The sequence below is a fragment of the Heloderma suspectum genome, chromosome 7 (assembly GCF_057233095.1).
Source record: "Heloderma suspectum isolate Gila_16-S chromosome 7, 16-S_ref, whole genome shotgun sequence".
Classification (NCBI taxonomy): domain Eukaryota; kingdom Metazoa; phylum Chordata; class Lepidosauria; order Squamata; family Helodermatidae; genus Heloderma; species Heloderma suspectum.
In genome coordinates, this window is record NC_139464.1 from 125,404,210 (window position 1) to 125,419,218 (window position 15,009).

General features: G+C 45.0%; 1 protein-coding gene across 1 annotated transcript in view; it reads left to right on the forward strand.

Annotated features, from left to right (window-relative positions):
* The window catches only part of VWF (von Willebrand factor), a 273,421-nt gene that overhangs the window by 116,431 nt on the left and 141,981 nt on the right, over positions 1 to 15,009 (forward strand). The window contains exons 23-25 of the mRNA XM_084811394.1: positions 3,609 to 3,749; positions 6,799 to 6,918; positions 11,548 to 11,704. Of these exons, the coding sequence (XP_084667520.1) occupies positions 3,609 to 3,749; positions 6,799 to 6,918; positions 11,548 to 11,704 (418 nt within the window). The remainder of the gene's footprint in view (positions 1 to 3,608; positions 3,750 to 6,798; positions 6,919 to 11,547; positions 11,705 to 15,009) is intronic.

Here is a 15,009-nt window from a genome sequence, read left to right on the forward strand (position 1 = left end):
TTTTAATGTTGAGTTTCAAACCAGCTTTTGCACTCTCCTCTTTCACCCTCAACAAGAGGCTCTTGAGATCCTCTTTGCTTTCTGCCATTAGGGTGGTATCGTCTGCATATCGGAGGTTGTTGATAATTCTCCCGGCAATCTTAATTCCGACCTCTGATTCATCCAACCCGGCATTTCTCATGATGTACTCTGCATATAAGTTAAATAAGCAGGGTGACAATATGCAGCCTTGTCGTACTCCTTTCCCAATTTTGAACCAATCGGTTGTTCCATGTCTGGTTCTTACTGTTGCTTCTTGACCCTCGTACAGGTTTCTCAGGAGACAGGTAAGGTGGTCTGGTACTCCCATCACTTTAAGAATTTGCCACAGTTTGTTGTGATCCACACAATCAAAGGCTTTAGCATAGTCAAGGAAGCAGAAATAGAATTCCAGTTTTTCTGGAATTCTCTTGCTTTCTCCATGATGCAGCGAATGTTGGCGATTTGATCTCTAGTTCCTCTGCCTCTTCGAAACCCAGCTTGTACTTCCGGTAGTTCTCGGTTCGCATACTGCTGAAGCCTAGCTTGTAGGATTTTGAGCATCACCTTGCTGGCATGTGAAATGAGCGCAATTGTGCGGTAGTTTGAACACTCTTTGGCGTTGCCCTTCTTTGGAATTGGAATGTAAACTGACCTTTTCCAGTCTTGTGGCCACTGTTGAGTGTTCCAGATTTGTTGGCATATTGAATGCAGCACTTTAACAGCATCATCTTTTAGGATTTTAAATAGCTCAGCTGGAATACTGTCATCTCTGCTAGCCTTGTTGTTAGTAATGCTTCCTAAGGCCCACTTGACTTCACTCTCGAGGATGTCCGGCTCAAGTTCAGTGACTGTACTATCATGGCTATCAGGGACATTCAGATCTTTCCTGTATAGTTCTTCTGTGTATTCTTGCCACCTCTTCTTAATCTCATCTGCTTCTGTTAGGTCCCTGCCTTCTTTGTCCTTTATCATGTCCGTCTTTGCACAAAACATTCCCTTGAGATCTCCAATTTTCTTGAAGAGATCTCTAGTCTTTCCCATTCTGTTGTTTTCCTCGATTTCTTTGCATTGTTCATTTAAGAAGGCCTTCTTGTCTCTCCTTGCTATTCTCTGGAACTCTGCATTCAGTTGGGTATATCTTCCCCTTTCTCCCTTGCTTTTCGCTTCCCTTCTTTCGTGAGCTACTTGTAAAGCCTCATCAGACGGCCACTTGGCTTTCTTGCATTTCTTTTTCTTTGGGACGGATTTCGTTGCTGCCTCCTGAACAATGTTACGGACCTCCGTCCATAGTTCCTCAGGCACTCTGTCTATCAGGTCTAATCCCTGAAATCTATTCCTCACCTCCACTGTATATTCATCAGGGATATGATTTAGGTCATACCTGAACGGTTTAGTGGTTTTCCCTACGTTCTTCAATTTAAGCCGAAATTTTGCAAGAAGCAGCTCATGATCTGAGCCACAGTCAGCTCCAGGTCTTGTTTTTACTGACTGTATAGAGCTTCTCCATCTTTGGCTGCAAAGGACATAATCAATCTGATTTCGATATTGACCATCTGGTGATGTCCATGTGTAGAGTCGCCTCTTGTGCTGTTGGAAAAGAGTGTTTGCTATGATCAGCATGTTCTCTTGGCAAAACTCTATTAGCTTTTGTCCTGCTTCGTTTTGTACACCAAGGCCATGCCTGCCTGTTATCCCGGTGATTTCTTGACTTCCTACTTTAGCATTCCAATCCCCTATGATGAAGAGGACATCTTTTTTTGGTGTTAGTTCTAGAAGGTGTTGTAGGTCTTCATAGCGATCAACCTCAGCTTCTTCGGCCTCAGTGGTTGGGGCATAGACTTGAATTACTGTGATGTTGAATGGTTTGCCTTGGATTCGTACTGAGATCATTCTGTCGTTTTTAAGATTGTACCCCAGTACTGCTTTTCCCACCCTTTGGTTGACTATGAGTGCTACTCCATTTCTTCTAAGGGATTCTTGCCCACAGTAGTAGATATGATGGTCACCTGAATTAAATTCGCCCATGCCTGTCCATTTTAGTTCGCTGATTCCCAAGATGTCGATGTTCAATCTTGCCATCTCATGTTTGACCACCTCCAGCTTACCTTGATTCATTGATCTGACATTCCAGGTTCCTAAACAATATTGTTCTTTACAGCATCGGATTTTCTTTTCACCACCAGACACATCCACAGCTGAGTGTCCTTTCGGGTTTGGCCCAGCCGCTTCACTCTTTCTGGCGCTACTTGGAAATACCCTCTGCTCTTCCCCAGTAGCATATTGGATACCTTCCGACCTGAGGGGCTCATCTCCCGGCGTCATCTCTTTTAGCCTTGTGATACGTTCCATGGGGTTTTCTTGGCAAGAATACTGGAGTGGGTTGCCATTTCCTTCTCCAGTGGACCACATTTTGTCAGAACTCTCTGCCATGACCTGTCTGTCTTGGGTGGCCCTGCACGGCATAGCTTATGGCTTCACTGAGTGACGCAAGCCCCTTCGCCACAACAAGGCAGTGATCCATGAAGGGGATCTACAGCATTAAAGAATGATAATTCCTTCATATACTGCAGAGTTCAGTTTTTTAAATGTTGTCATAAAGTTTAAGTTGATATCCAGATATACTGCTGGTCTTGTGACTGTATAAGCCTGTTTCTGTCTACATAATGCTTTATCTCGTTTACTACAAAATTTGTGCGGTTTATTTTCAACTTTTATTTTTTCCTACTGAGATGGCAACAGCTAAGATACATGTGCACTAAGGTAGAATAAGGCGCAGCGATGTGCAGCTCTCTCTTTAGTATTGAAATTATTTTCAATACTAATATTTAGTAATAATACTAAATTTCAAATATTTGAAATTTTGCTTGGACAAAACTAAGGCTGCAATCGTGTACCTTGAGAGTAAGTCCCATTGAACTCAGTGGATCTTACTACTGAGGAAATGTGTATAGGATTGCACTGCAAGGCATTTATACTTTTGAGGTCTAAGTCATATCTGGGACTGCATTAAGCTGCATTAAACAGAGTGGGTCTTGTTTCTGGGTTAACATGCATAGGATTCTTCTATATAAGCTGCCTTTGGGGGGTTTTTACCCTAAAAGGCGGCCTAGAAAATTATTGAAAGAAATGGAATTGCTCTGTACATTTCATAAAAATGCAAAATAGTACAATTTTATATGCCTACTATATAATAAATGATGACTTTTATGTTGTTAAAGCAGGAAAATACGTTTAGGTTTTATAAGAAAGTTGCATATATTTCAGTTTCCCCCAAAGGTTCTATGTTTTTCTTGGGGGTGGCGGTGGGAATGGGGAAAACTCATTTCCCCCACCCATGACTTCTCTAGGCTGGGCTTGAAATCCTTGGTCACCCACTATCAACCTAAACTATCACACAGAGTTGTGAGGGTAAAATGGGATAGTTTCTCTCTCCCCACCCCCCTACATGAGCTCCTTGGCAAAATGCTGGATTCTCAGAGCACTCCAACTGGGGTTGAGGGATAGGATGACAGGGCTCATTTTTATTAAATGATTGATGGCATAAGGTGGCGGGGGACTTACAGTCTCGTGGTTTATTTCTTTGCAAGGATCAAGTATGTGGCCTGTGTGGGAATTTTGATGGCATCCAAAACAATGACTTGACCAGCAGCAGAAAGCAGCTTGAAGTGGATCCAAATGATTTTGGGAATACTTGGAAAGTTAATTCACAGTGTGCTGATGTCCCAAAGGTATTGTTAAGTATGAATACAAGGTCGGGCTGGGCGGCGGGGGCAGCACCTGCCCAGACTTCCAGTGTGTACGTCAGGGTAGGTAAGCCCATGGATTAGTCTGGGAGCACCCAGTACTCAAGCATGGTTGAACCTGTGTGGCCCTGATCAATGCCTGGAGAGCTATCTAAGCGTCTTTCTAAAGGAAGAACCTAATCTAAGAATAATAAATAGTTTTGAAGGAAAAACTAAAGGGGACTTTCATAATCTGTTTGTATTGAAGTTTGCAGCCGCAATGGCTTTTGCTGGTGGTTGGGTGAAGTAATCATGGCTGGAGGTTTGGTGAAATTTTAATTTGTAAAAACTTCAAGACCTCAGTGTATGCTAAAATACTATCTTATGAAAATTATGTACAATAATATGCTGTAGAGATTTGAGGAATTCTAGGTCCTGATTTTCCAAGGTTTCTAGTTTGTTATCTATATTATGACAGTCCTTCTTTCTTGGAGCCTTTATTGTGGGCTCATAATTCCTCACTCATGGTAGATTGCGGGTGCTTTACATGATGTTGTCATCCTCTAGGGCCTTTTCCGTTGTTTGCAACCATTCTAGCAGGGGGGTTTTTCTAACAAGAAAAGTTGGTACATATGTGAATGGCGGTATGAAACCCTAGTGTTTTTGCACAATTCCACTATACCATACACCACCTAGTTGTTGTGTAATGGAACATATAGAAAGGGAAAGAAAGAAATGGTCTTGGGAAAAAACATGTGTAAAGGAGCTGATCTTAATCCCATAACGAATCTCAAAGCAAAAGCTTTGGTAAAGTGGCAGGTTAAAATCCTCATGTAGCAGAGCTCTTAGATATTATACTGCCACGTTTTTCAAATGTGGTTGCTCACTTTGCTGATTTTCCTAGCTTATTTTTTTTTGTATGTAAACTCATTGTTAAAATTATGAATGCTGGACAGGATGCAAAGAAATGCACAGCTACTTAATCAGTCTGTGGACTTGTGTTTATTAAATGGCAGCCTCCCATCACCACAGAAGAAGAAACATCTGAGGGTGTTTCAGAAGTAGAGGGACTTTTATGATTACTGAGTTCAACTAATTTTTAATGGAGCAATCATCTATGTCAAGGGTGGGCAACCTCAGGAGGTTTGGGGGCATTTTTGTCCTTAGACCCCCCCAATGGGGCACATACCTCTATGGGACATAACCCCCCTCCCTGTGGGTGCTGAAAATGGGGGGGGGGTGATAATTTAAAAACAAAAACAAAATGGCATCCAGAACTGCTACAGAGTGCCAAAAGGGTCAAAATTAGTTTGCAAACAATGCCATTTTGTTAGTAAAAACTAAAAAAAATATTTTGGATTCCCCCTCAATTTTGGGGCTAGTGGGGGCTGCAGGGGGTGGCTGCAGGGACTTCATGTTGCCCATTCCTGATCTGTTTTAACTCATTAATCAGTCAATTTAATTAATTGGTTGAAACATAGATAATTACTATCCCCTCAATGGGACAAGGACAACTAGATTTGGGATAGCCCCTGCTCTGAGAACGGGAAGGTGATCTCCTTTTTTAATATCCTTCTCAAGGGAAGGAGAGGAGCTAAGCCTGCCCATGGTGGTGTAATTATTTACATGTCACAATTCTCAGCTGATTGTGAATGTTTGTACGTGGGGTGCTTGTGTTATCACTAGAAATAATGGAAACCTCGCCACTGAAATCCAGGCTGCTGTGACACTTTGCTTCTGAAACGCTTGTGCGTGTTCTTGGACTGCATATACTTTTCTAAAGTGTTTGCTGCTCATTGCAGCAGTTTGAGTTGATACAACCTTAATCTAGATGCTTTCTCTGCTGCAATACAGCCTTCTCCAACTTGGTGCCCTCCAGATGTTTTGGATTTGAACTGCCAGCCTGAGGAACGGTCAGGTGTGGGTATTAAGGGGAGACCCTTCCTCTTCCTGATACCCCCTACCTTTCTGACTCTGGAGGAGGGGCCTATCCCACAGCTAGCTGTCTGCCTTCAGCCGACAAGAACAGAAATTAACTGGTTAAGTCTAGAATTTCCATTTTACCTTTTATCAAACCCTCATGTAAGTTTAATTAATTAAAGAAATTTGATCAATTATCTAAATTTTAATTAATTAATCTAATATAAAATATAAATGAATAACTAGAAAGTACTTAATTAAATTTACACGAGGCTTTGATATTATGGGCATTTATGAAAATTTAATAAATTTGTTAATTAATGTTTAGTTGATTATACATCTAGTTTTAGCCAGTTAATCAATTGTAGATGATTGCTCAATAAAAATCCTTAATTTACTATATTTACATACATTTTCATATAATGAGAACCTAATAGATGTTCCTTTTTTGAGATATTACAGTAAGATTAACTTAATAAATACAAGCTCATTATTAGAAAGGAAAAGCATAATTAATAATTTTTTTTTAATTGCCTGTTACAATGAAATGCTAGAATCAGTCATTCCAAGTAACTAGCAGATCTACTTATTAAGATGCATGCATTGCAATTAATCAATCAAACATCGGTTGATTAATCTACTGATTATGCTGATTAAAGCTTGGAGCCTTTTTAGTAATCACTACTACCTTTATATTTAGTACATAATCCAGCCAAAGGGAAGCATTGTTAAGTACCATTGATTTCAGTGGTAAGCATACGCTTAAATATTTCCCACTGAAATCAATGGAAATTAAAAGTACTTAACTTGAGCTAAATTGTGCATTAAATTGGAATTAAACATATTAAATATGTCGATACATTTAGTGTATGCCTCATCCTTCTGCTTTTGGAAACTCAGAGTTGTTTCCACTCAGATCTTTTGGGTTCGACAACCCAGTCAGCTTTCATTTTTCATTATAAAATGAAATACCAGCTATCCAGTTCTGTTCCTATCTATCAGGATGCATTTGTGATTTCCTAAAATGGATTGTTATCACAGTTGCCACTATGTACATAAAGAAATAAGCAGATGGAAATTAAATAGCCACATTTGTTGCAGTAATAATGTCTCAGCATTACTTCTCTTTATTAAGCTTTCCCAGGGACAAAGCTGGGCGTCTGCATTGTGCAATGGTAACGTAGTGAAGCAAGTGATGGTGGAGACCTCCTGCAGTGTCTTGAACAGCGATCTCTTCAGAGAGTGCAGGAAGCTGGTAAGCCATTTCTTATCCAGTTGTTGCACTCCGTTTCTGGCTTCAGTACCTCAGCAAACATCTGTCATCAATTCCTTTAATCGTTCTCTAATTCAAGAACCTTTTTATAACTCATTCATTTATTACATTTCTATACCACCCAACAGCCAAAGCTCTCTGGGCAGTTTACAAAGATTAAACCCCCCAAATACATGATATAAAACTAACATAAAAATTATAACAATTTAAAAAGCAATTAACAGTCAGTCCCAGGACCCATTAAAAATCTGATCATAGCTGTCAAACTGCTCACTAGGGCTGATCTGACTGTCCACCCCTGTGGAATTTCTTGCCCTTTTGGGTAAGGAACAGGGAGGGGGAAAACCACTGGAAGGTTGAGAGAGGGAAGGAAACAATTGAAGGCGGTGGCGGGGGGGGGGAGTTTTGGACAGCAGGGTATTTATGATTTCACAAGGTGGCTGAATGATCTCCATCTCTTCCCCACTAAAGCCACTACACTCATCAGCCAGCTGCCTGTAGCATTACTTGTTTTTCCAAAAGTAGCTCTGAAACGTTGTGGCATGATGACATCACATGACTCCCAGTGACATTCAACAGAAAAAGAGATGGCTTCCGGGAACCATGCTCTGTCGCCATGTCACAATGCTCCCAGCGCAGTTTGTAAAGACATCCAACACAATGGGCAGCCAGGTGCTGAATACAGTGGCTTGCCCTTGTTTAATGTAAAAAGGGAAAGGCCAAGATGGAGACTGCTTGGCTGACTCATGCCATCACCACCATCCCATCCTGAAAGTGTGACCTTTGTTGGAACCCGCAGAAATTCCCGCCACACCTGCACTGGAGAATGATGGTCCAGAGTAGGTGGGAGGTACCCTATTGCTCACCTCATTGGCTGGTATCTGAGGGCTGACATGGAGTGGTGGTGGCAACCATGCTTACTTAGTCATGTGTCTGCCCCATTCACATGTAAAGTGTGGAGGGAGGTCTAATGTTAACTTTAAAAGGACTGTGTGGGTGAGGACGGCTGAACCCTCTCATGTCTTACCTCCCTGCCCTCCATTGTCCCAGGCATGTTTCTCCTAGTCTAGTTCAGTTCCCGTCTCAGAGTTGGGAAGAGAAAAAGGAGTCTGGACAACCAAGTGTGGAAAGCACAGTGGGTGAGGATGGGGCCACCCAGTGCTAGGAGTCGAGAAGGGAAAGCTTTGCCTCTGTCGCAGGTGTGTCTTGGACAGCAGCACTGCCCTCCCCACTAAGAGTCCCCCCCCCCAGGAGTACCCCCAAGTAAAAGTTGTACACTTGCGATAGTTTTTCTTATTCTTGTGTAAGAGTGCGATTTGTATTGAGAGCACAGCACTCTAGGGTGGAGGGGGTTAAACTTTTACCCCTGCCCATTCCCCCCCCCCAAAATACTACACCACCACCTTGGGCTTTTTAAACAAAGGAAAGAAGTACCTCTTGACTCCAGTGAAGGCCTTCATCCTTTTTCGTTAGGGAAAAATGAGTGGAGGGGGAGTTTATCTGAACTGGGATCACACCTGATTACAAAAGAGTAAGGAAACTGCACTATGCATGATTAGCAGAGTGTTTTGTTTGGCCCTCAAAGGGACTCTCACCACATGTATGTGGAGGTTCTGTATTTGCATTTAACAGTAGGAGAGCAGGCAGAAAAGGACAGGGAACGGTGAATTTCCTCTGACTTAGTTAGAAGGTGGGGTGAACAAGAGGCACACAAGTGTAGGAGGAGGGTTCCCTGGTCGTCATTAGCCAAGAAGCCCCCCTTCAGTACCAGCCCTCACCAAACAACAGAAATCACACTGACTATTGTGGCTGAACCCGGAACACTGGCAGCATCGATCCATGTTACTGTGTAACAAGGCCACCATTAGCAGGGGGCGACTGGAGCTGCTGCTCCAGACCAGTAGACATTACTGTGCCTCTGTAGCTATTGGGGACATTTGCAAGGTGGCGTCCTAGTCTTTGCCATCAACCGTTGGGAGTCAACATATGACCAACACTTTTCTTTCTGCAGATCCTGCTTTTTAGCAGGTGGGTTCTGCAGTAATTGATGTGACCTCTTTTTAGCATGGGTGCCTGGCCATTCATTCTCAGCTGGGATGTGGAGAATGAATCCCTTTTCTGCCTTCCCTCCTACCACAAATCATGAAAGAGATGTTGGACTTAGTTGGAAGTTCCCTTCTGCACAGCTGACAGACTTTCCCCACCAGGCAAAAGTTAGGCACACACAGTTGGGGGTGGGGACAGGGGAGGGGCAAGGCTTGCATTTGTGTTTGGGCTCCAGCAATAACATTAGGCAGTGACCTCCTGTGCTCCCTTTCTCCTATCTCTTATATATTCCTAGTCCCTGCCATGGGCTAACGTAATGATGTAATCATTACCTTATTGAGTCACCACTCTAGATACCTAATTGATCCATACAATATAGTTGCTAGTTTGGTCATCTTGATATCTGTGGATGGGCTTATCACTACAGTTCTGCATGTATTTTGTCTGAGGGCCAGGCAGAACCCTGACAACATTTTTTTTTAATGGTTGTTAATGACAGTGGATGTGTTTTCCTGACAGTGGATGTGTTTTCCTGACGGGACAATTTACTCACAGGCTTGGTGTGGTGGGGTGTGTGTGTGTGTGTGTGCTGCCAGATGAGGTTTTTATGACTCTTATTGCTCTGGCTCATTCACTGAATTTTATGCGGGGTGTGTGAGAGTGCAGCAGACGGTGTGAGAGATACTGTCCTCCACTCATAATCTCCTGTGTTTTCTCATTGCTTCTTCCATCTTGTTTTTACTGTGGAAAATCCTTTAAGGAAGAAAGGATGGAATAGCTGCACAATGCCTTTTGGCTGTTAGCGCTAGGAGCCCTCCATCTGGAAACACTCTGGGACCAAGCTCTGCAGGGAGGGGGGAGGAACAGGCAATTTTGCAGTTTAAAGTTGGAGGAGAATGCTGAGAGTTCAGCTGGCACTTCTAAATGACAGAGCTTCACTGGAGTGGGGATGGGACTGTGACAGCTGCTCTCTCGGAATCTTGTAGGATTAGTGGCTGTGTTACCTGCTGAAGGGGTATGATTGCCTTGCCTTATGCCTGCGTATGTCTACATAAAATATTACAAAGACACCCTAAATCTTCAGTATATTGTTGTCCAAAGTAAAACACCCTGTAGTACATTGGAGATTCTCACCACTCAAGAAAGTGGGGAGCACATAATAATATTATTTTTGTTCTTAGGTCAAAATCAGGCACCAAAAGGCTTAAGCATCATCATACCCTCTAATACTGAACTTGGATAGTCTTGTGCCTATCAGTTTGGAAGTGAAATGAGGCCAACCAAAATTAAGTGGGTGGCTTCTCTGCACTGGGGAGATTCCACAAGTGTGTAGAAGCATATGTGTTTGAAAGAAACCATAAATGCTTAGGAAAACTCCAAATAGTCTGGCAAGGGCCTATTCTCGGGGACTGCCTACACCAGGGGAGCAGAACCTCTTTCACCCCAGGGCCGAATTCTATTTTGGAGAAGCTCTCAGGGGCCATATTCCAGTGGTGGGTGGGGGTTAAAGGCAAAAGGGGCAGGGCCAAGAAACTAAAAACACCACCATATTTTCCCCTTAAAGGTCTTTCCGCCAGTAACGAAAGCATTTCCACGTCTTAGAATGGTGGGAAAATGCACAATAGCCAGGAAACCACCAAATGGTCTGTGGTGGTGAGAAAAGGGGTGGGACATGGAAAAGGGCACATGGTCTTCTAGGGACCCCCAGAAGGTTGAACTTGGGGTCCCAGTTCTGCACCCCTGGCCTAGACCTATAGAATGTTGGGAGCAGTTAAGCTGAGGGAGTCAGTTAAAAAAAGAAAAAAATGGAGGCAGGTAGATCGCTGATCAACTTGAGTACCTAACACCTTATAATATCCTAGAGGAGTTGCTAAGATTAGAGGGATGTGTGCCCTGAAGTGTGTAATACCCCCCTGCCCCCACCCAGCTCTCTTCCACACACTACATAGGAAAGGGATGGAAAAACAAAAAGGGTGCCCTGTCCCTTTCCCACTGCCCAAAACCCTTGCATGCTTCCAGATAGAGGGCTCCTAGTGCTACAGATAAAAAGGCATTGTGCACCTCTTCCATCTTTTCTGCCTTAACAATTTCTTCTGGTAAGAAAAAAGATGGAAGAAGTGGCGGGAAAACACAGGAGGATTACAAATGGAAGACAGCATCATCTGGGCCCACTGTAAACTTCTGTGTTTGATGCTGGGTGACTGCAAGATCATCGCTCCTCCCCTTCCTTCTATATAGCAACAAAGCATTCAGGTTTGGGGCTTGCAGCCAGCTCTGAACCTTTCTTTGCGATGTAGCACAGCAGAGAAAGGTTTCAGGAGGGTGGGGGGAAAAGTTGTACTTTTTCCTCCTTGCCACCCCCCGCCCCCCGCTGAAGAAAGCTCCCTCCCACTTAGTGAGTCCCGGACAGTGCTACAAGCCTTCTGTCCCAGGCTGGCTGGAGCCCTGGGCAAGAACACTCCGGCTAAGGGGGTTGACACTACGCCTCAACGCTGTGGTGTGGGTGCCCACTTGGTCTGGAGAGATGTCTTGTCTGTGTGAATAAGCTCTTCTTCTTGAATGCAGGTGGATCCTGAGCCATATGTGGATATCTGCATGTATGACACCTGTGCGTGCGAATCCATTGGGGACTGCGCCTGCTTCTGTGATGCCATCGCCGCTTATGCTCACGCTTGTGCACAGAAAGGACCGGTGGTTCACTGGCGGTCACCTGCTTTATGTCGTAAGTGCTTCAGAACTAGGGATGGATGGATGGATTATGTAGAATCCGCGCCATCTGTGTTTCGCAGATTGACAGGCACCTTGTGTTCCGTCGTCCACTCAGAGACGATAGGAACATTTTCTCTCCATCATGCGGAAAAATATGCAAATAATTACATAAGATGTTTCATAAGGATTTACATAATTTACCTCAGTACATAACATTTTGCGTATTAAGCCCCATTCCATTCAACCTTTCCTCAGCAGAAACGTGCTTTTTCCCCTACAAATAAATATGTGTAAATTTCGGGAGAATAAAAAAATCATCCAAAAGTCCACGGGCTCCCGGGGGGGGGGGGGTGTCACTCTGCAGAATTCCGCAGGTCGGATCTGTGAAATCCAAGCTCATTTTAGTCCGTCTCCAATTTCTCCAGCATCCCTATTCAGAACTGTAGGAAAAATAAAACAAAATCAAGATGGAAGCAATTTGTAAGGACTGACTGTATTGTTCTTTGTTTGGCAAAGTAAGTCTAGGGAAGAGTAGTTGCTTTTCTTTTAACCTTGGTCCTCCCCCATTGCTGTCCAAGGAATATTTATCAAAACCCCAAACCAAACAACCAAAAAAATCCCCTTTTCACGTGTCCTTCAGAATTCACAATGCAGAATTGTGCGGAGTTCTTGTGCATGTCTCAGTGTGGCCCTGCATACTCGGGGCATATCTACACCAAAAGCCTGCATTGGTTTTATACCAGTTTAACTATAATGGCTTTCCCCAGTATATCCTGTTTTGTGAGGGTGGAGAGAAAGTTGTGTTGTTCCAGCAGCGCATATTAGGCCCATGGTGCAGGAGGAGGAAAGGGACATCACCACACAGAGTCAGGAATGGGTTATAAAGGGCCACAACTTCGTGGGTTCCAGCTCACAGAAATGGCATTGCTCAGGGCATGAATCTGGTCATTGGACAGTTCGGCTGCTGGCTGATTCTTCACCCCAGCCAGCATGTTGGGATAATGTGGGGGATGGTAGGATTCTGGGTGCCCACCATGGCACGGACTGTTCTGGTGCCTCCATCCTGCAACGTGGATGTGTGGCAGGCATTCTAACCCCCAAGCTGGGCTGGAGCCTTGAGGGCCCACCCCCAAGGTCCCTTATGGGGACCCCCTCCTTTTGGGGAGCAGGTGACCAACCTGCCCCAGAATTGGATCCTGCCCAATGCCCCCAATGCCACAAGGGATGGGCGGCTGTGTCCACCTGTCTCACTGCCAAACCTACTGCAGCTGCAACCAATCTAACAGCCCACTATGAAAGTTTCGTAGCCACACCTCCTGGCCCTTGTCCAAGACATGGACAACATCAGGACAAAATCATCCTTGGCTGCTTGAAAGAGATGCCCGGGTGTCACACCACTTGCCACAAAGCAACCCATGGCCTTGTTCAGGGCTCTCCACCACACCTGTTTTTCTAGCAGATAAGACCACACCATTAGGAGTCACAGGAACTGATGGAGCAGCCCTTCCAGGTCTGCCTTGGCTATGCACGTGAGCTTGAGCTCTTTCCATTTGCCAAGGTCTTTTCCCGAAGTTGGTTGAACGTCTGGTGGGCCATGCGGCCATGCCTCCTTGCCTGCTGGAGTGACATGGGTCCTTCCCACAGCATGCCCCTCTTCCCCAGCCAGGTGTCATCCATTCGATCTGTCATCCAAAGCAACGTGGGTGCCCTTTCTGGAGGGCGGTGGATAGATTTGTGCCCAGTGGATGATGCTGTGCCTGGATATCCTCACTGACTTGCAGCTGGGCCCTGTAAAACAGAGAGTGCCAAGGACCAGAATGTGCCAAGGGCCGGATTCTCCTCCTGAAAGTGAGGCGGAGCATCTGCTCTCTCTTTGTCTGCTCCTGGGACATAACAGAGGTGTTAGCTGACAAGCAAAGCAGTACAAATTTCCGAACTAACCACATGACTCTGTTAGAGAAGAAGATCTGGCTGTTGATGACTCTGACCACGGCTTAGTTGTCAAATCAAAAGCATACTTTTTTTATTCTGGCATTCCTTCTGCCATACGAACTGCTGCAAACTGCCATTAAGACAGGAAAGAACTCTAGGAACATGACCTCCCTATTGATGGCCAGGCTTACCCAGACCTCTGGCCACCTACCAGCTCACCTGTGGCCCCCCAAAATAAACCCCGAACTGAAGGATACTGGATGTACCAGACTGGACCTGGAGGTCTGCCCCATCGTCAAGGTGTTCTTGCCCAAAGGAGATCCCATTATAGTTGGCTAGAGATGAAAGCCAGAGCTTAAGGTCCTCCTTTATGCCCTGGGTAATCCTGAGGTGGTGGTGGTGAGGGGAGGAGACTAGATGTTGCCCTGGCAAGCTGGGCCCAAAATGCCCTGGCAAAGCACCACCCTGGGGAGACTGCTTTGCAGGCAAATGTAGATGGCCCAGGAGGACCCATAGCTCCCTCAGGGTTCATTTGCTGCATTGGAGGGAGTGCTCCGTTGGGGTTCGCAGGGCCTTTGTTTTGCCTTCAGGCAGTTGGGAAGCGCAGGCCACTGAATAAAGCCGAATGCACAGATGGGCCTTCTGTGTTGTCTTGTGCTAAGCCTTAGGGGACATCCTGGGCCAGGGCTTGAGAATCCTGGAAGTAATCCTGGCAGTCAGTAGAATCTGGAGGGCCAGCAAGCAGGGAATCATTCAGATCATGGGCGATATGAGGGCAGCCCAGCCTGTCCTTGGTCACCTACTCCAAGAAGGTGATAAACGTTTCAAAGGTGGCACAGGCTACAGAGCACTCCATTAGCATGGCCTTATCGACATATCAGCTGCCAACGAATTTGAATCCTAGCAGGCTAAAATACTGTGGATGGAACCGGCAATAGCCAGGAGGCAGACTAAATGCGGAACTTTGCCATGAGGCCACCCACCCTGCAGGTCCTGATCAGGTTAACTGCATGGATAAAGGATGCATAATGCACCATGTATACCTCTGGAGGGATGGCATTCTTAATTGAGGCCCCTTTCAGGTACGATAGTGGTGGATCAGCCTGAACTCCCCAGGTGACTTCTTTGGTACTATGGCCATGGGTGAAACCTGGAAGTTTGGGATTGGGAGCATGCAGTATAGGTCTGCTACCCTCCCTGCCAGGCACTCCTTAGTGATCTCGGCAGTGGCCACTTACAGCATGCTGTATACTGACTGAAGTGGTCCCCTGTAAAGGGGATGCGAAAACCCTACATGAAGCCCTCCCAGATAAGATTTCTGTACCTTTCTGTTTGGATAGCGGTCAAGGAGTGGGTGAGGAGTGCCTGGGCGAATTGTGGTGTAGG